Consider the following 21,442-nt stretch of genomic DNA (forward strand, 5'->3'; position numbering starts at 1 on the left):
TTTCACCCTCTCTCTGACCCTTAATGTTAACCATAATGTGTTTTCTGCTACAGTGCTAAGAAACAAATTAGCAATAGACTTGAGACAACAAAAAATGGCTGTAAGTAGCAAAATAAAGAAAAAAATTGGACATGTAGTAGCTAAATGATAGTATATCACAGATACTATTGAATTGGAACATTACTTTAAATAGTGATGGGAGCTTTCAAATCATGGTTCTTGAAGCTTCGAACCCTTTGCGAATCATTAAAGGTGATGATACACAGGGCAACTTTTTGAGCAATGTTGCTGGGCAATCTTGCAGAGCGATTGTTGCTTGGGCACTTTCTCATTGAAAATGGCCAATACATTTCTATCTGGATAATTTAGATGGGTCGTGGGCCCTGTGTCTCATCTGGTTGCCCGTTGACGGCAACAATGCTCAAAAAGTTGCCCTGTGTATCATCAACTTTAGAACCAGTGATTCGGAGTGGGTATCAAACTGCCAAAGTGATGATTTCAGTAAATGAGGCTTACATCATAGTTCACCCAAAAATGAAAATGTAGTTGCAAATTGGTAAGCCTTTTGTTCATCTTTGGAACACAAAAATTAAGTTATTTTTGATGCGGTAAATCACAAGCTTACCTCCATTGACAGATACGCAACTGACACAGTTTGATACTTCAAGGTTCATAAGGAGATTGTAAAACTGATCCATATCAATTGAGCAGTTTAGTCCAATTTTTCTGAAGAGACTCGATTGTTTATACGATGAACAGATTGAATTTGGGCTTTTGTTTACATTTAACCCGTTGACGCGCACGATCACACCGGATTGTGCATTAGGCTATACGCGATCAACTGCTAAAAAATGTGCATGATGAATCACGATTCGCGCTTTGGCTGGTGCTGAGCCAGAGACGGACGATCACAACGCTTGTCATATCACAACTACCTTCAGTGTTTTCAAACACATAATCTTTATTTTAGGTTTCAGACATTTACACATACGTTACACATGAATTTCATGTCTCATAGAATGGAAGAGAGTCTCCCGGGAGTGCGCGTAAACATCACATCCTTTTGACATTCCTGGCAAAATGTTCCGATTTGTTCACACCTAATTTTTTTTTAAGTTTCGTTACAAGCTGTTAACACATTGGCAATAAAAAAGCGATTAATACATGAAAATTCTAACATATAGTTCCTTTAAAATAAAAACGGCACATACTTTTATAAACCGTCATTTAGAGCAGGGGTTTTCAAGGAAGTGACATGGGCCGAGGAAGAGAAAGAGACAGAAATCAATTGAAATAAATTAATAAATAAATAATAAGAATAAAATAAATAAGTAGGCCTACATCAATAAATTATATTAAAAGAAATAAATACAAGAACAGCAGGATTAAAATAAAAATATATATAAGTTGTTAATATATTAAATATATTAAATTGATTTAAAATAAATACAAATTTGATTCATATAACTTAATAAATAATAGGCCTACATACATTTAGTACATTACTAAACTGAGCAGAAAAATACATAAAAATGTAACTTCACAGAAACTAATTTTAGAGTTATAATATTAATTTTCAGTGCTTAAATTGGGTGTTTATAAAAGATAGATGCCTTTGATTTTTTAGGACGGGGGTCCCTAACATGAGGATGATCATATCTGCAGGTTTGTGTAAACCCCTGATGTAGAAGAAATTACAACATTTCACTATGTTCCCAGAGTGCTAAAAAAAATTCAACACAATTCTCAGTGGTTTGAATTTGACCTTACCCACTACTGATCAGTCATATCAATGTTACTCGCAGTTACTCAAAGCATCCACTGGGAGGCAATGTGGCTCAGCTCTTGTGCTTCAATAGGGAGTGGCACTTTAATGTGAGGCTACACTGAAGGATAGCTAATCACTTGCATAGAGACGTCATGCTCGCTCATTTACTTGAGCTGGATAATAACCTGTGTTATATCCTTCATACTCTGTAGGAACAGTGTCTTACAGTTAAATTAGCATTGGCAATTGTTTGCCTGTTTACCCTTGTCGAATGGAGAGAGTTGCCTATTTGATTGTGCAGTGCAACAGTGCAGTTTTCACCACACCCTATGACATACTAGAGGAATTTAATGAAATTTTATCATAGGGGTAAGTTGAATTATTCTTAAAGTCATGCAGAAAGGTGCAGTTTGTCAGAGACATTGTGCTTGGATTGATCTGGATTGTTAAACAGCCCAGGTGAACGTACTGGTAGCTCAGTTTAAGGGGGAACATAAACCCTATGTCATACTGGGACAGTGGCCAACAGATCCTGAAAATCGAAGGTAGATGATCTGGGCCATAGGGGACGCTAAGGGGTAAGCAGTGTACTAGTGCATTTAAAGTTATTGTGCAATCAAAACTTTCTTAATACTTGTTCATGGTCTTATTTTGAAGGACAACAGGTGTTGTTTAAGGCTCCTGTATAAATAATGCTGCCTGACTAAAATCATGCCAATAGTTAACCCTCTAATTTACAATACACTTTAAAAAGTGTTATCACTGGGATTTGATGCTCACTGAAACACACATTCAGGTTTGGCTTCATTCTGCTATGGAACTCAAATATTATATATAAGTCCAGCCGGTGGAATATCCTCCTTCACTTCACTTGAAACTATTACATCATATTAGAGAAATATAAAAGATATTGCAAATGCTATACTGCATTGCAAGCCATGTAATGTACATGTGGTACTGTACCTGAAGGGTTTTCTCTTGAGTGTACAGTTGACCTGGAGAGCTTCCCTGTCCGTGTCCTCTATGTGTGTGTGTGCTTGTTACAGTAGACGAGGACACTGTTGACCCCCTTGAGGGTATGAGTGGAGAAGGGAGGAGAGCTAATGGTGGGTCAGTTTTGAGAAGAGGGGCCACATTGAAAAGCTCTCAGACTACAAACACACTTACACACACACACACAGCACATATACCTGCAGCCCTGCTTAATGATCCTGCAGTTACCACAGCAACCTGTGAAAGGATACGAGTCATCTCGAAGTGTCTCATGCTCTCTTTCTGTCACCAGATTGTTTATGTTTTTCATGTCACATAGGCCTACTCTATGCTTTACACATGAAATAATGTAGAATGGTAGGAGAGAAATGTACTCACCAGTGACAGTAACTTATTTGTAGCCTACTTGGTTACTGTACAAACATTTTATCTTAATGGGCAGATTTACTAACAGCTTGTTCCAGCTCAAACCCTCTTGTGGAGTTATTTTTGTGGCTGACCTTATCGCGCATGCATTTGTAGTTTCTCTTTCGGATGTATTTAAACGAATCATGCAAGGTGATTTACTAAGATTTACTCAGCGCTAGTCAACTTACTGGTATTTGCTCCATTATTTAAACCCCCAAAAAGCATGTCTTAAACCAGACACTAATTTGCGCTGCTATTGATAGATTGCGTTGGTCATTATGGAAATGATCCGGCTGTGTCATTGTTCTTTAATTTGCGTGTCATCAGCAGATCATGCGCAGAACTTTCCACTCCCATCAGTGCTTTTTTGGAATTGCACTTTCATGCTAATTTCCCCTGTTTAGTAAATCTGGCCCTCAGAATCTGTACGTACAGTAATTGAGAGTTTTTGCTATGTTTCACAGAACCAAGTCAAAATGTTAGCTGTAACAGGACAGTTTTGAGTGTCATTGTTTGTCTGGAGCTGGTGTGCAGCTGGCGACTAACAACAAACTCTTGCTTGAATATACTCTTGTGTACTGCATTTTCAGTTTTTGTTCTTCCTTGTTGATCGTTCGTCGGCTTCCCTTTATTTTTCATGAAGCATTATTTTGCTTCATTTTCACTGATAAAGAGACATCCACTCTTGCAGACAGCAACATAGTGTCGGCACAAATGTGGGCCGGATCTGGGCCGACATTATGTTGCTGTCTGGGTTGCTCGTTCATTCATTTTGGAGGCGGAGCAATGAAGGGAGACATGTTTGTTTGGGTTGAATTTCAAATATCAACAATGTTTCTCAAAAATCATTTTCTGCAACTTTTAAGCACGGATTCAATGGTCTTGTCTGGTTCAAACATAACACAATCCTCAGAACGTGCAGATTAAATATATCAAATTGAAGCAAAATAATAAAACAAATGATAGTTACTGTTGGTGCTGTGATATAGGCGTGATTATGCAAATGAGCAGCAATTCTCAGAGATCTAAGAAATGGGATGTGATCCATCACGTGACATTTTGTAGTTTACAGTGATACTGTAAAACTTAGTTATTGTTAGGTGCTATTTTGCTGATATAAGTTTTGTTTATGCCAATGTACAGGGCTATAATTGAACAACGATTCATGGAAATTCATGTCAAAAGTTGTTAGCATTGCTTATTGCTCATCCTGTTCATGACACTGTATGATGACTGTGACAATTTCTATACAAACTCCTGAATTAATTTTAGCTGTTTTTTTTTTGCCTCGTCAAATTACATTTAAATGTATTCCTTAATCAGACACTTTTACCCAGAGTGAGAATAATTCAAGCAGAAGGAATTAATTGAAAGGCAAACTCTACACAAGTAGTGCCACTATACCAACTTTCCAAAGTATCAAAGTAGTTCAATGCTAGAGTGTAGAAGGGCTGACTTCTTCAAAGGCTAGTTAGTTAAGTGCTTCTGGCAGAGGTCCTCAGCCGTTTCGTGAATTTTTGACTTGACTTGAAATTAGAATCATCTTATTTTACCATTAATGTGATCAGATTTGAGTGAGGTGTGCAGATCACCAATGAGGTTAAAGCATCTAGCAGAAGGAACGGCCTTTGCAAACTACAACACAGTTACTCCACAACCTCCTGCAATAAAATCACTGTAAGTGTGAACATCCCACTATGGGGCAGCGTGATTACAGTCCCCAAGCATCATTTGCTCTCCATCAGTGTCTTCAGACTGGACAGCAGGATTCTTGTCTTTGGCAATTACCGACCATGACTCTGGATTTTTTTTCTGTCTGGTTTTTAACCAGGCAATGAAATTTAAAAGCAGCAAGAAAGACCTCGCAGATGAAGAGAGAAAGAGAGAGAAAAACTTCAGCTGATGTCTTTTGCTGGTCTTGTAATTGGGTTGATTTCTTTACAATTGTCGTTACTTAAAAAAGCCCTGGAACAGAGCTGAGTAGGATAAGCTGTTAAACTAAAAAGAGATCTTAACATTTTATGAGGTGACCAAGTCTTTTTTTCTCTCAAGCCAGCATTCACACACATTTTTGTCCCCAATAGTCGTCATTAAGTGCAGCTTTTCATGGCCAAGAAGAGCAATCACAATTGCCAAACCACAAAACCCCCATCAATTCAGAATCTAAAATCATCATAACCACAGCAATGGCCACCCCTTCCACATGACGAAATAATGAGTGAAATGAACACATACAGATGTAAAAAGGGATTTTGAGGCTTGGGGACGGAGCAAACCAATACTCGCTGGTCGCTGCTTTAGTAACTGTAAAGAGAGCTCACACACAGCATTAAAAATTCACTGTCAATCATTTGTGTTCTCTCTGTGTGAAATGCAACACAAACACTCAGACATTTGCAAGTTTGTTGGTTCCAGATGTCCCAAAACCATTTTCATGAAACACTCAAACACGCATATTCAATTATTTTTTTTACTTTTCCGAGGCTGTCATCTGAATTGTTTTTTTACAGCATTATTTTTATCCAACTACAATTTGATCACAACTTTTTGTCTTACTATATGACATTTTCTTCATCTTTACAGATAAACAATGCAGCATGACCGGTCAAACATACCGACCCCCCCCCCCCCAAAAAAAAAACATTCATACCAACACATTGGCACCATTCTATTGTATACATTTAACAAAAGATAATACATATTTATGAATATTCAATTAGAAGAATTATATCAAAGACATGGCCACAGAGTCATTAAAAATAAATCTAATAAATAAGTGAATAATTACAGAAGAACTCTTTTGAGGAAATGGATGATTGATTGAACTCGCTAACCTCACCATTCACAGAAGCAATAATACACAATTTGTACTGTTTTCAGGTCACTGAAACATTAAACTTAGACCAAAACAGTCACTCAGGATGGACCTGATAAATACTGATTGGTCAGTTTATCTATATTTTACAAATGTCCACTTCTTCTCATCATTATCTGTTAAACTCTTTTCTAATGTTCAGTGCATAGGCAGAAAGTTAAGTCCCTTTCCTAGATTCACTTCCTATGCAGGTCATGTAAACACCATGTTATTCCCATCCAGCCCTGATGTGCACTCTCGGACCAGTCAAGCGTTCCCAGGCATCCGGATGCTAAAACATGCTGATGTCCCACCGTGTAGCACCATGCCGACCATCAAGGATCGGACCGTAACCTCATGGTGGTATCTGCCTCCTGAGTCCCACCTCTGCATAGAAATGCCAAATGGAAGGTGGAGGTATGAACAACACTATACCGTAGTCTCGTACTCTGTCACTTCTTTGGGGTTGCTGAAGCTCTGGTACTGGATTCGGGGCGTCACGGGAGACGTATTCTCTAGCACCAGGATGGTCTTCCTCAGCCTACGGTCGATAAAGTGGGCGTCCCAGGCAGGGTACCTTTTTCTTGGCAGGTCAATGCGGATAACGGGACCTTCAGTTCTTGATGGACGTGGGGAAGAAGCTGGGGGAACACTAGGAGGCCTTACCTGAAACACAGGCAGGCAACTGTCTCTATCCTCTGCCCCAATCTCCCGATCCCCACCATTAGTCCTCTGGAGTGTTCTGGGAGGGCTAGTAATCACGTCCGGTTGGGGCAAGGGTGTCCCCAAATCCCCAAAGCCTCCCAGGTCGATTACCCCCATTCTCTCCTCCACACAGCTCCACTGAGCACCCAGGATGGGTCCGTCCGGGTGGAGTAGGCAATAATAGACGAACATAAAGAACGTTCCCAAAGCGTAGCTACACATAACTACACATACAATGATCAGGGCATAGAAGTCCAAAGTGCGAGGGCCCCTGTGAATATACCAAGCGGTGGTGAGTGCAACATTCTCAACCAAGGTCACGCAGCAATACACACCCAGCCGAAAGCGGGCACGACCTTCCTTCACATTGAACCAGCAAAAGATGTAGATGATGCCCACCACCATGTTGTAGATGATCTCCTCCCACTTGGACATGCAGAAGTCGGTCTCGCCCTGGATGATCCAGAAGGTCATGGCGCACCAGTGGGCCACGATGAAGATCCCGAAGTAAAGCTGGAAGACTGATGCGAAGAGGGCGAAGGCGATGGTTCGAGCACCTATGGTGAAGAGATGCCAGAGCATCTGAACAATCACAGCCTTGTAGGACATGGGGAGTTTATCATCACGAGAGTCACGCAGAACCTTCTGGTAGGAAGCGATCATCCAGGCGAGTGAAACCAATGAGGCAGATGCAGAGAGACCTACAGAGACAGAGCAAGAAGAATAGAGAGACAGCTTAAGTAATGAAGCATAAAGCCAGAAAAAACTTTACAAATGTATGCAAAATAAACTTGGCCATTGCACTGTTAGCAATGTTCTACATACATAGGAGATGTTTCTTGCATTACAGTGCTGGTAACAAACCTTACTCAAGGGTCAATGGCGTTACCTTTAAATGTCTGTGCTATTAAACAGGATTTGCTTTTGTTCATGTAGCAGTAAAAATGTCAACAATTTAACTAATTCTTAACTATCGTGCTCAGCAAGATTCTCTTCAAACTGCTGCCACACCATGACAGTAAACTAGCCATGGATGATGCTAAACCACTGCTGCTTAAAATAAACTAGTTTATGCTAGTGTGGTGCTACAAATTATTTTTACTTTTTGATACATGGCATATTTAAACATGACATATTTACAACCCGCCTGTATTGAAAATGAAAATGCCACTTGATAGCACTCAATTAACAAGAGTGCTGTAAAACATTTTTAAATCATACCAGTTGGTCCATTAACTTTGGTAGCCCTAAATACTAAAATTTAAAAAAAATATATAAATAAAAAAATAGACTGAAACTATGGAAATTCTGGAAAACTAAATTTAATTGATAATAGAAACAGAAATAAAATAAAAATAGCGAAAAAAATATAAGAACCCTGCAAGCAAAACAGCTTGGTTTTTCTGGTGATGCTGAGAAATGCTTGAAATGACGTTTAGACTAGTCAAGAAGCTTAACTGGAACACCAGTACAACAGGATCCCATGCTGGGGTCCAGCAAACAAAACACAACACATGCTGGTGACCAGCTCTTTTTAAAATTTTCAGCAGGAAATGCCTTGTAGCTGAGAATGCAGTGCATTGCGTCAAGAATTGCATTCTGACACATATAGAAAGGCAATGATGCATGAAATCAAGCCTCAATAGCTAGAAGCATTTGCATTCACATACATGCATACAGCAGATTTCAGGTCTGAGTGTGAAAATCACTGGTCATTTGAAAGAACAGTCATTCAAACCACACAAATTGTAGAAATGATACACAAAATGTAAATGGATCTTATAAAACCTTATGAAAATACATTTTAAGTCTGTCTAAAAGGTTAGTTTATAGCTCGGTCTTTAGTGTAGGTATCATATGTATACAAATGCAAATGAGACACGTGTGATAGCACGAGAGTCTCACTCTCTCACGCTGCCCAAGTAAACCCAGACAGCAGCATAGTCTCGGCCCAGATCCGGCCCTCATCTGGTCCACGGAATCCACACATACCAGATGTAAACGAACACAAGTATTGACACGGTATGGGTTTTAATCACAAACATTTACCAATCACAATTTCCACACATAGTGCAAGCAAGGTCACTGTATAAGCTGCTGACCCCCACCTGTGCATACAGTATTTGTGCACACAAAGCAGATTTACACATCTAAGCTATTATTAATTTTAGTTGTTAATTTGAACCTTTAATAATAATACCAGCTGACAGGGCTTATGTTTACTGCATTAGTTGAGAGAGATTTTTTCCTTGATACATGTAGCTGTACTTGATATTTATCCAAATTAATTGATATTGAATGAAGATAGGAATCGTATCACAGGCTTATTTGAAATTGTGAAATTTGTCCAGCACTAATAAAAACAGTAGGCTACTGGTTATTGTACCTTATATTGTAAGCTTTGTAACATGTTGTCACTAAACTTAATGAAATTCTGTTTACTAACCAAATGTTTTGACAATCTACAATTCTTTTCTTTCTTTTGTTTTTCCTTTTCATTTTCCAACTGGCAGCAACCTGTGTGTTGCATGAAGCTCCTCTATTGCAGTAGCCAATTCAATGGCCTGGAAAAAGCAAGTACTAAATATAAAACCTAATCAAAATCATTAAGAATCACTACATTTCCACATTCTCAGACTTCTGCCTTCAATATTTAATTAGATATGATTAATTGCTAAATGAACATGCTAATGAATAATTAACTTTCAAAACATGAATAATTGAGGCCATAATTCATGTCGCTTGCCTCTCTGGACTCATGATATATGAATGTGCGAATATACCTTGCATCATGACGGATACATTTTGAGAGAATATATTCTTAAGAGGCAAAGAAGCAAAACGATTTTAATTCCAGCCATCACGTCGGCTCTTATGAAACACAAACTGACGTGAGCTGGCAGAGATGCAAGAGCTGCTCTTTCAAGGGTGATGGCAGGAAAAAAGAAACGGTTCAAAGTTTTGTAACGTTTGTTGCTCTTGTTTTAGATCTCAAATAATATTTCATAGAAGCCACAACACCTGCTGAGACAACAAATCGCAGGGCTTGTTCCCCAACTGTTAGAGAGGATGTCTCAGAGAGACTGAGTGTGAGTGTGAGTGTGTGTGTTTGACTTGCTGACAGGGAGACAGACAGGCGCTTTATATTGTGTTAGCGAGTAGTACCCTAAAGCACAAGGTAGAGTGAAAAGGTGAAGAGGAGGTGTGTGAGTGTGTGTGATTGAGAGATGTGCAGCAATCTCAGGAGGCTTCCACACAGAGCTGATGTTATCATGGGGATCAGCTCTTAAATACAGCTCAATACATGTTTGTGTATCTGATGGGTCCTGGCAGATTGGCTTTGTTCTGGTACTTGATTCCTCTCCTGTCCTACTACACGCATACGCATACACACACACACACACACACACACACACACACACACACACACACACACACACACACACACACACACACACACACACACACACACACAAACCCCTGTTTTAGCACGGCTTGTTCACACCTCTGATTTGAAAAAGCCTCAATAAAATGGGTGTGTAAAGCTGAGGAAAAGTGGGAGTGTAGAGGGAGGGAAGAACGAAGGCAACAACCAATAAAACACAGACCTGCAACACACTCATTATACAAAAGAATGAATATGTAAATATGAACAAAGAAAAACAAACAAACAACGGATTTGGAGGCACCTTGATGTATTTTAAAAGTACAACCCTATATGAAAACAAACTCACAACAAATTGTATCATTAGAGACTATTAACAACTATCACGAGCAAATCAAATACGTTTTGTTGAATTATTCTTATAAATATTAACAAATCAGAGCTATTGGACTAAAACGAGCAAGAACACTTAACATAAGGTTTAATAATATTTTTATTACATTTACGAGCACTACAGCCTATGAATATATGACACATCAGTTTAACACAATGAGAATAAAAGCATAGTTACTTTTTTTCCATTCTTCTTTGAATTTTCGGTCTACATCATTGTCTTCGGTGTTTCAGAATAATCCATCTTGTCATCGCGTTCATGATCAGATGTACTGCTGTATCAGTGTCCTTTTTGCACATATATTTTATTAGACGAAGACATGGTGATATATGTGCGCATGCATGCTGGTTAATTTTTTGGAGCATGTGAGAATGAAATATACAGATAAAAACTTGAAACACACCTGCTCCAGTTCTGAATTTTCATTGTTGATCCTGGTTCAAATTAGTAATCGACTAATATAGATACTTTTTAATGGCCAATGCTGAAATCCTACCCAGATAGCATACATATCTGGACCTCATCTGGGACAACTATGGCACATATTGCTAAGTTCTGACCCACACACATCAAGCCGGTTTTTAGTGCGAGTTGTGGCTTGCTGTGTGTGGCTCATGTGACCTTAGCCGCTGCCAGAACTGAGCCATACGTGCCATAGTTGGCTCAGATGAGGCCCAGATATGTATGCAATTGCCAGCCACACTCAGGCTATCACCGTCATCCCGGCCAGAAGGATGTGGGAGATGTTTATATATTATATACATAAAAAAATACACACTACTTATAATAGAAAGTAACATGCTGAAAAAAATGATATCTTTTCATATATCTTATGTTCTGTGTTAAACAGTTCTGAATACTAATTTATTAAATAGAGCTATTACAGAGAATGAGTCTGCGCTCAGGCACTGGTGTTCTTAGCGCGATTAATTATATATTGACCATGCCAACCACTAGTATACATCATATTTATTTTTGCACAAGCCTGACCCTTGCTTTTTATTGAGAGTTTACTCTTTTGCATTTCATTTCCTCTCTATCTCACTCACTTTTTCTCTCTCTCTCTCAGCCCTCGTTATGAGCAACTCATCTGGTGCAGATCCAGATTAAGTGAGGTCTTAATTAGCACAGATCTGAAAGCATTAGTCTGCGTTTTCCCGCTCCGCTTCCAGCTTGCCTGCATGCTCCCCACGTTCTCTCCCGGCCTCTTTTCAGAGGCTCTCATGGAGCAATGCGCTGGCAATCTTAATTAAATCAAACATCAGACACAGCGCAAGCCCACTGCCACAAAGACCGTCTCAGATTAGAATGCAGTTTAAAGAGAAAGGGATAAGACAAGTTAAAGCCCAGCACTGCCAGTGCTGGAGAGAGAGAGAGAGAGAGAGAGAGAGAGAGAGAGAGAGAGAGAGAGAGAGAGAGAGAGAGAGAGAGAGAGAGAGAGAGAGAGAGAGAGAGAGAGAGAGAGAGAGAGAGAGAGAGAGAGAGAGAGAGAGAGAGAGAGAGAGAGAGAGAGAGAGAGAGTTTAAGTTGCTACTGTGCCTGCATTTAACATGATGTGGTGTGGAAGAAAGTGAAGGAGATGTTTGGATAATGTTTTAGATTGAATTAAACGACTACATGGCAGTTAAGTCCTCAAAGAACAAAAACTTTCTACAATACCTCAAAGACCTCGAAACACACAATGGGGAATACACAAAGAATGAATTGTTCTGGCTGATAGTGCTGTTAATTTGCGTTGTTTCATTTTCTAAAATACTCTTCTGTGAATTACTTTCTTATGCAAGTGAATTACCATCTTGCTTAAAAAACAGCCCAAGCCGATATTACTAGTTTAAAAGCATCACCTATGTGTTGAAAGTAAGGTTTTTGAACAAGTAACAACTTGGTTTTGTTTTAAGCATTAGATAAACACATTTCTGTGTGTGTGGGTTTGTATAAGAGAGAAGTGTGTTTATGATTACCAGTGGCTGCTCTGGCTGTCAACCAAATACTTAAGTGATTTATTCACATTATTACAGTATTTTTAGATAGGAAAAAAATAGTTGTATTTTGCTTTTTTTGTAACAGGCCTGCAGTATATCTAAAAACTATTTAAAAAAAATGATTTTATGCCCTTGAACTAATATATATATACAAAATATGAGTGATGTGCAGATCGGAATTTCACGGAAATGAATCAAACTTACCAACTCCACTGTTTTGGTTTCTAAAGAGGTATGTTAATATGTAATAATTAACGTAATTATGTAATAATAAAATAATAATAAATATGTTAAATCAGAGTTAATAATAAATATGTTAAATCAGAGTTAATAAAACATCTTAATGCTTTTAATACTTGTAAGTCACGAGACAAGTAAGGAATGTGAAACTAGTCTTGTGCGCTTTAGGAAACTTATATATATAAAAAAATCAATCAATAAAAAGCATTTAAAATTTTGTAAATTTTAATTTTAAAAGCCCTCCGAAGCTCACAATGTTTATCATTTTATATAGCCAGGAAAATCACAGCGAATATATTGTTAAAGGCACAACATGTAAATTTCACAGCTAGAGGTTGCTTATTCAAAACAAAGGTGTAGCTTGATGATGCCGTGAATGAGCGTATAGATTCATGGGAGTTGTCGTCTTCACCTCCACAGACGATGGAAAGCAATCATCAGTTTTGTCCACCCTCCAACTTCCCAACTCCACCAACATAATTAGGCATCTTGTTACCATACTCATCATCCAAGCATTAGTAGTCCCACTGGGGGTATATCTAAGCTCGAGTTGACGTTGCTTCCTCGAGTCCCTCCACTGCGGACAGCAAGCCAAATAGGCTAAACCTTATTAGCTTAAAGATTATATGGGCAAACAAACTCGTGAAAAACATCTTGGTTACGTATGTAATCCTAGTTCCCTGATAGGGAACGAGACGCTGCATCGAACGCTGTGGGAACGCCCCTGCGTTGTGCGCCATGAAGGACGTATGGAATCAGCCCAATGGAGAGATGGAACGTCATAGGCGGGTGACGTCATCGACCAGGAAACTATAAAGCACCCCCAAAAACACAAGCGCATCAGCTTCTGATAGGCCTGAAGGAAGCGCTAACGGGAATGCCGGAAGTATGGCGGAACGACGCAACGTCTCGTTCCCTATCAGGGAACTAGGGTTACATACGTAACCAAGATGTTCCCTTTCCAGGGAACTTCGAGCTGTGGGAACGCGAATACCCACGTCGCCATAGAACCAAGTGACCGTCATGTGAGAACTAGCGCACAGAGGACAAGAGCACCTGTGCCCCAGGGGTAGAGCTTAAGTCTAGGTCATAGAACTTAATAAAAGTATGCGGTGAAGACCATCCAGCCGCATCACAAACATCACTTAAGGAAACTCCTGACAATAAAGCTTTAGAAGCAGCCATACTCCTGGTAGAGTGTGCTCGTACAGCCAAAGGTGACGGCTGACCAGCCGACTCATAAGCAATTGAGATAACCTCGACCACCCACTTGCTCATTCTTTGTTTAGACGCGGGACACCCTTTCCTTGGTGGCCCAAAGCACACAAATAGTTGTGCTGATTTCCTCCACAGGGCAGCTCTGTGGACATAAGTGTCTAACGCCCAAACAGGGCAGAGTAAATTAAGTTTCTCCTGGTCTGACGACAAAAATGGAGGAGGACAGAAAGCCTGCAGAACGGTAGGTCTAACAACATCAGTAAGTACCTTGGGAACGTAACCTGGTCTATGATGCAGAAAAAGCCTTAACCATGCCAGGCGAAAATTCCAGGCACGAGGGTGAAACCGACAGAGCCTGCAAATCTCCGATTCTTTTTAATGAGGAGATAGCAAGAAGAAAGCTCTTCTCAGGAGCTACTTCGATAGGTTCAAAGGGAGCTAGGGAAAGACCTTCTAATACAATGGCCAGATCCCAGAGGGGCTGGATGACTGAAGGAGAACCACAGATGACAATGCGTGGTCTCCTTGGAAGCGAATAGGTCCACCTCGGCGCGACCAAAACTCAACCAAAGGAGCTCCACCACCTCGGCCCCTGCCTTGACACGGAGTATGCTACCACATTCAAATACCCAGGAAGATACATTGCTCTCAGTGATAGTAACTTCCCTTGGGACCACAGGAGGATCAGACAGGCCAACTTGTAAAGCCGGCGAGCCCGCAGGCCAACCTTAATGATTTATATAAGAGACCACCGACGTGTTGTCTGACTGAACTAACACATGATGACCTCTCAGGTCTGGTAGGAAGTGTTTCAGAGCCTGAAATACCGCCAACATCTCTAGACAATATATATGCCATGATAGATGATGGTCCTGCCACAGACCTTGGGCTGGACGACCACTCATGACCACCCTATGAGGGAAGCATTCGTCGTTAGCGTTACGCGATGACAAAGAGCCCCCAGCACAGGACCTTTGGATAGGAACCAAGTTTCTTTCCACATGACCAGAGCACGAAGGCAGCGCCGCGTGGCTTTGATCGTGCGGAGCGGATTTCCCCTCGGGGAGAATCCCTTGGTCCTGAGCCACCACTGTAGCGGTCTCATGTACAACAGGCCGCAAGGTATAGCGTTGGACGCTGCTGCCATCAGACCCAACAGTCTCTGAAACTGCTTTACAGTGAGTAGCTGGCCTAGCTTTACTTGTTTCACAGCTGAGAGAATCGAAGGGATGCGGGTCAGAGAGAGTCGCGCCCTGCATCGAAACCGGATCCCAAACGACACCCAGAAAAGTGGTCTTCTGAGAAGGAGATAAAACACTTTTCTTTGTGTTCAGCCTCAACCCCAACTTTCTGATATGAGCGAGAACGACATCTCGATGCCGAACCGCCATCTGCTCTGTCCGAGCTAAAATCAACCAATCGTCGATGTAATTGAGGATACGAATGCCCTGAAGCCTCAGAGGCACTAATGCTGCATCCATGCATTTCGTGAAAGTGCGGGGAGATAAAGCTAGGCCAAATGGAAGAACCCTGTACTGGTACACCTCGCCCCCAAAGGCGAACCTCAGGAACTTCCTGTGTTGTGGAAGGATGGAAATGTGGAAGTACGCGTCCTTTAGATCTATCGTGACAAACCAGTCCTCGGATCTGATTTGTGACACGATCTGCTTGATAGTGAGAATCTTGAATTTTAGCTTCCCTACCGAGCGATTCAATAGGCGCAGGTCTAAAATTGGACGCAACCCCCCATCCTTCTTTGGAACGATGAAATATCGGCTGTAATAACCTGACTCCAAACTGGGAGGAGGAACCCGTTCTATAGCCTCCTTTTGAAGGAGCGTCTTGTTCCATTACCAGAGCCTGCTCGGGGCCCACCATTGTGGGCAGAACCCCTCTGAATTTTGGTGGACGACACCTGAATTGGATAGCAAAACCCTCTTTTATTGTCTTCAGGACACAATGAGATATTCTTGGAAGGCTTTTCCACTCTGCCAGAAATTCTACTAAGGGTACCAGTCTCTCGAGACTGGCCTCTGATGTAACTTGAGCAGCAAACGCAGCACCCTGTAATGGCGCACCGAACCGCCCTCCTCGAAGAGCGCCCGGCAGGAGCGGAGCGTCCTTAGTGGCAGAAGCTCGCAATGCTCACAATCAGCTCCCTCGAGAGCTGACTGGGCATGCTGCACTCCCAAACAAACAACACAAAGAACGTGTGTATCCCCACTCGTTAGATAGCGCGAGCAGGGAGGGACACACTTCCTAAACTGTTGTTCGCTCGCCATAATCTCTCTTAATATATATATATATATATATATATATATATATATATATATTGTTTGTGTGGTGCAGAGTATGTAAAGACAGACAATATTCACACAGGGACAGATTCACATATAGCACGACTGAAGGCACAGAAGCTGATGCGCTCGTGTTTTTGGGGTGCTTTATAGTTTCCTGGTCGATGACGTCACCCGCCTATGACGTTCCATCTCTCCATTGGGCTGATATCATACGTGCTTCATGATGCACAACGCAGGGGCGTTCCCACAGCGTTCGACGCAGCGCGAAGTTCCCTGGAAAGGGAACTGGAAAATGAGGGAAACGCGGGCATGACGTCATTGACAAGTGATGCAATGACACGGACATGGTCCGTTTCCTAGTTAAGGTTGCTGATTTTTCTGGATTTCAAAATTATTGGAAACGTTTGGGATAATGTAAGTACACAAGTTAACACACATATATAACATTGTTCTAATGATTTTTGTATATTTTATTCAAATATCTTACATATTGTGCCTTTAATATTCCTAGTAGACATCTCTTTGTAGGTCCATTAATTTGAAGCTTAGTTCTTTAAAAAGGACATAGTTGAACTTGACAAAGTGAAACTCTAATGTGCTCAAAAAACTAGACGCTACTTTACTTCATAGCAGTGCAGTTATCGAAAAACAATAATCATCCCATCAGAAAAATTAAATAAAACAGCATTGCCATAGTATAGAAGACTGCACCCTTCAGAGCGCTCACTTCAAGTGCTCTGCTCTCCACAGTGAGTGTGGCATACAGATGCTCTCTTTCAAATAAAATTCGCTGACACAATGTAAAGGTCAAAGGTCTGAGTCAGACTGACAGGCAGGGCCATGAAATCAGATGAAAAAAACAAAGGAAAAGCCAGGGAAAGAAGATAAGAAGAAAAAGGAAAAGCCTTTCTGATTGGTAGTTGGAAACCAAACCCATGACCCAGAATTAATCAGAACATCTCTGAGTCTGTTCAGTCCTAAAGCGTGTCCCTCTGAGCTCTCCGTCCGGCTGCTATACACCCCCCCCCCACCCCCTCTCTCTCATTCTATCTTCTCGTCGTTTTCTGCTGACTATACTTTTCCTCTCATCTTTTGTCTCCTGAGGGCTGTTCTCTCTCCCAGTGGTGTGTGGTGGACTTCTGAGGAAGCAAAGAAGTCCTCTCTGTGTTTTTTTTTTTTACTTTAATGATTTATACATCATTAAATCTAATTTTTCTATATGATAAGAATATAAAATATATTAAAAAAATATTTATACACTACCATCCAAAAGTTTGGAATTGGTCTCTTATGCTCAGCAAGACTGTATTTATTTAATCAAAATATAATACAAAAAATTGTGAATGTTTTCTATTTTAATATATTTTAAAATGTAGTTTATTCCTGTGGTCAAAGCTGAATTTTCAGCATTATTACTCCAGTCTTCAGTGTCACATGATCCTTCAGAAATCATTCTAATATGCTGATTTGATGCTCAATACACATTTCTCATTATTATCAATGGTGAAAACGGTTGTGCTGCTTCATATTTTTGTGGAAACATAATTTCTTTCAGGATTTTTTGATGAACAGCAAGTAAATCATTTATTTTAAATATATATATATATATATATATATATATATATATATATATATATATATTAAACAAATATCTGTACTGTCACTTTTGTTCAATTTAATGCATCCTTGCTTTTGAATGGTATTGTGCTTTTATTGTTTTTATTTATCATTTTTATTATTAAACTGTTGATTATTTTATATATTTTCATATCATACCTTTTGCTGCTTGTATCTGACCTTCCAGAGTCATTTGATATGCCACAGAGTGGAGCACGTTAAATGTTTTGTTTAATTCATCACAAGCAAAACTCTTCTCAGGAGTGGCCAAATGAATAAGTCATGACAATCAAAGCACAATCGCACAAGATTCTCTCCTTCTCTCTCTAAAAGCATCTCATGGGAAACCTTGTGTGTGTGTGTGTGTGTGTTTTCTCTCACCCTGTAGGGGGAGTATGTGGTTGCTGTGGATCATGATGCTGAGCTGTAGCACGAGCTGAGGTGCGCTCTTCAGGAAAGCCTCCAGCAGACGCAGCATGTTGATGTCAGCGCTCTCGAACATCAGACGCCAGTAGAAATGACGCTGACCCGGGTCGCTATGCCAACGGCTCTGCACTCCCAGGTACAAGGTGTGGATGTACCTAGAAACACGCAGAGGGGAAATGTCAAGTTGTTATTTAGGTTCAGTAATTAAAGGTCAAATGACGTTCCATTTGTATCATGCTCTCTGTAGCCATTCTTAAAAAGGTTTGTAAATATATATTAACAGTTTGATCACTGAAGGTAAGGGTTGGGCAAGGCATTAAATGTTGTTACATTTGAGTTGTGGCTTTTGAAGGTGTTTTCTTTCTCTTAAGGCAATCTATAAAAAAGCCTGTAAAATGATAAAATATCAAAATACTGTAGGGAAATTCCGGTGGAAACCTGGTTGAATGGCAAGTAGGTGAGACAGGTCTAGTATTTAAACTATCTGAAAACAAGCTTTGGCTGAGCTGAGTGTACTGACTTTCAAAGTGCCCGTCACAATATGACACCAGGAGAGTGGCACTGAGCGCTTTTCACTTGTCAGCAGCTTTTGGCAGGAGAAGAAAAAGACACAACCCGATACCATACACACACACACAGTCAATGCGGTGAACACAAGCTCCAGCCATCGTATTTTTTTTTTTTTAGAAAGGATGCACTGAATGTGTTCATGGACAAAGATAACTGAATGACTGATTCTTTCTCTTTCAGACAATTTTCAAATAAATTTCTTGTCAAATTGATTGACAAAACGCTTGTCTTCTTGCTTCGGTCTTGACTTGACCATAGACTGTAAAAAAATAAGGTAAAAAAATAAGGCGTAATGTGTGTGTGGACGGCAGGCATAACCGTAGCAAAAGCTATGCGTTTTAAAATGAAAATGCACTAGTGTAAACGTAGGTATCCCACAGTCTGCTCCAGAACCGATACTCTAGAGCCAAATATGGCTCGACGGCAGGAAACAAAATAAACCAAACAATTTTTCAACTTTTTTTTCTTCACAATAATAAAAGGTTTTGTGTCGATTCAATTAAAAATCCACATCACATATTTTAAAATATTACATAATTAGTTGAAGCCTGTTTGTCATGTATAATACGCCGACCAATCGTCATCTGGCACAACAAGTTCAAATTTCATCGGACAATGTGAAGTGGAGCGTAATTTTCCGGTCATTTATAAATAAATCGTTTTAAAATGACATGGACAGACGAATTTATGTTTATGAAGCGATCTGAATCTGTGTAGTTGAACTAATGGGTGTTAATTCACTACAAATCACTGCACAAAACCAGCACCAAAAGTAGTATTAATGGTAAGTATAGTATTCAAGTCACTTGTATTTAGTCTATATTGATACATCGTTTACCATTTGATGAAACTATCATAGTTTGTTAAATGAAGCCCATGCATACAGGCCTATTATGTGAAGTGTAGGCTGACAACAACACGCGAAATGGTGACTTTATTATTTTAACATTTTTGATAATTTTGCAGCAATGGTTTAATAGTACAGTACTACTGGTCAAACATTTGCACAGACATTACTCTTTTTTTTTTTTAAGAAGTCCCTTATGTGCATCAAGTCTGCATTTATTTGATAAAAAATATAGAAAAAAATTATTACAATTTAAAATAATGGTTTTCCATTTTAATATACTATTTGATATAATTTATTTATTTATGTGATGCCATATGCCCTTTTTTTTTTACATTTGAGCCCCTGCCCCTGAGGAACTCTCTGCACGTCCCTGGCTACAAATATATCTTAGAGAAATGCCTTTTTGAATTCTAATGAAGAATCGTAAGGACAAGTAGCAGTGAAACACATTGCAGATAAACCTGAGAACAAGAGAGAAGAGACTTAAGCAACCAAGCTTTACAGTATGAAGGATTTCAATTGCATTGCGCATTGATTCTGGCATAATGAACTCTGATTACTTTATACACAGGACCTGAAGGAGAGCAGAGAGTTCCATCTAAGGAACTATACAGAGAGAGAGAGAAAGTGAAACTGAGCATGTATGCGTGTGGTTAATTTATCCTCTGCAGTAATTAGCACCCCTGTCCCTGATGATACTGCCGAGAAGCATTCTTGTCTAACACGCTTACAGTCAACACTATTTAACGCCGTCCGAATTTCAGCAGTAAACAGCATTATTATCGGGTGTCCATTAGCAGATGTGCCATCTGCTGTGTATAGAAATTAAGGAATGCATGAAAAATTTCCAAATTTAACTGAACCTTAATTTCTGAAAACTGAAATCAACAGAAGATCTCTAATTCAGTTGATTCCATTAAAGAATAAACAATTCTAAAATTCACTGGTTCAGCCAAGTCCAGCTCGGCTCATTTCCTGCACTCTGGATTAGACTAAAAAAAATGTCTTTCACTAATCAGACATAACATATTTTTTTGTGATTGTGGCATTTATGTGATTGCGACACTGGCCCTTTAAAGTTAAGTTAAAACCGAAGTAACAGGAAGCTCTAGGAACCGAATGCTGCTCTCCTTCCGTCCAAATCCCTTCTTTATCCATAATTTTCCTTTCATCTTCCAGTTCTCCCACTCCAGGTCTATGTGGAGTACTCAGAGGCAGCACTAAAGGCAATGTATCTGTGCCATGTTGTCCCTTCTGCTCTCATAGTTAGCCACTGGTCCTGTCTGGAACCACAGCTTCTACAGACCCACAAGTCCAAATTCTATACACTGAAAATGGGCTGAAACTATGTCTAATTATACATAACCCAATGTTTTGATCAAATTTGACTTTCCAATGACTAATACATTAATTGTGCAGTTTTAAATGTGATGGCAATACAAGCATACATATACTTCTTTGACACACACACACACACACACACACACACACACACACACACACACACACACACACACACACACACACACACACACACACACACACACACACACACACACACACACACACACACACACACACACACACACACGTTTACTTAGCTATCTAAATTGGACATTCCATAGATGTAATGGTTTTTATACTGTAAAATAAATATTATCTTCCCTTACACTAAATAACCCAACAACTAAACCTACCCATCACACAAAACCTTCTGCATTCTTATACTTTA

The 21,442-nt window shown here is 39.9% G+C and overlaps 1 protein-coding gene across 1 annotated transcript in view; it reads right to left on the reverse strand.

Moving 5' to 3' along the window:
- Positions 1-5,625: 5,625 nt before the first annotated feature.
- Positions 5,626-21,442, reverse strand: part of xkr7b (XK, Kell blood group complex subunit-related family, member 7b) — an 80,506-nt gene continuing 64,689 nt past the window's right edge. The window contains exons 2-3 of the mRNA XM_077214278.1: positions 18,246-18,445; positions 5,626-7,429 (exon numbers count right to left, since the gene is read on the reverse strand). Coding sequence (XP_077070393.1) covers positions 6,453-7,429; positions 18,246-18,445 — 1,177 coding nt within the window. The 3' untranslated portion in view covers positions 5,626-6,452. The remainder of the gene's footprint in view (positions 7,430-18,245; positions 18,446-21,442) is intronic.

Source organism: Siphateles boraxobius, unplaced genomic scaffold (assembly GCF_051911475.1).
Source record: "Siphateles boraxobius isolate OS27281-9 unplaced genomic scaffold, OSU_SipBor_1 68, whole genome shotgun sequence".
NCBI classification, from domain to species: Eukaryota; Metazoa; Chordata; class Actinopteri; order Cypriniformes; family Leuciscidae; genus Siphateles; species Siphateles boraxobius.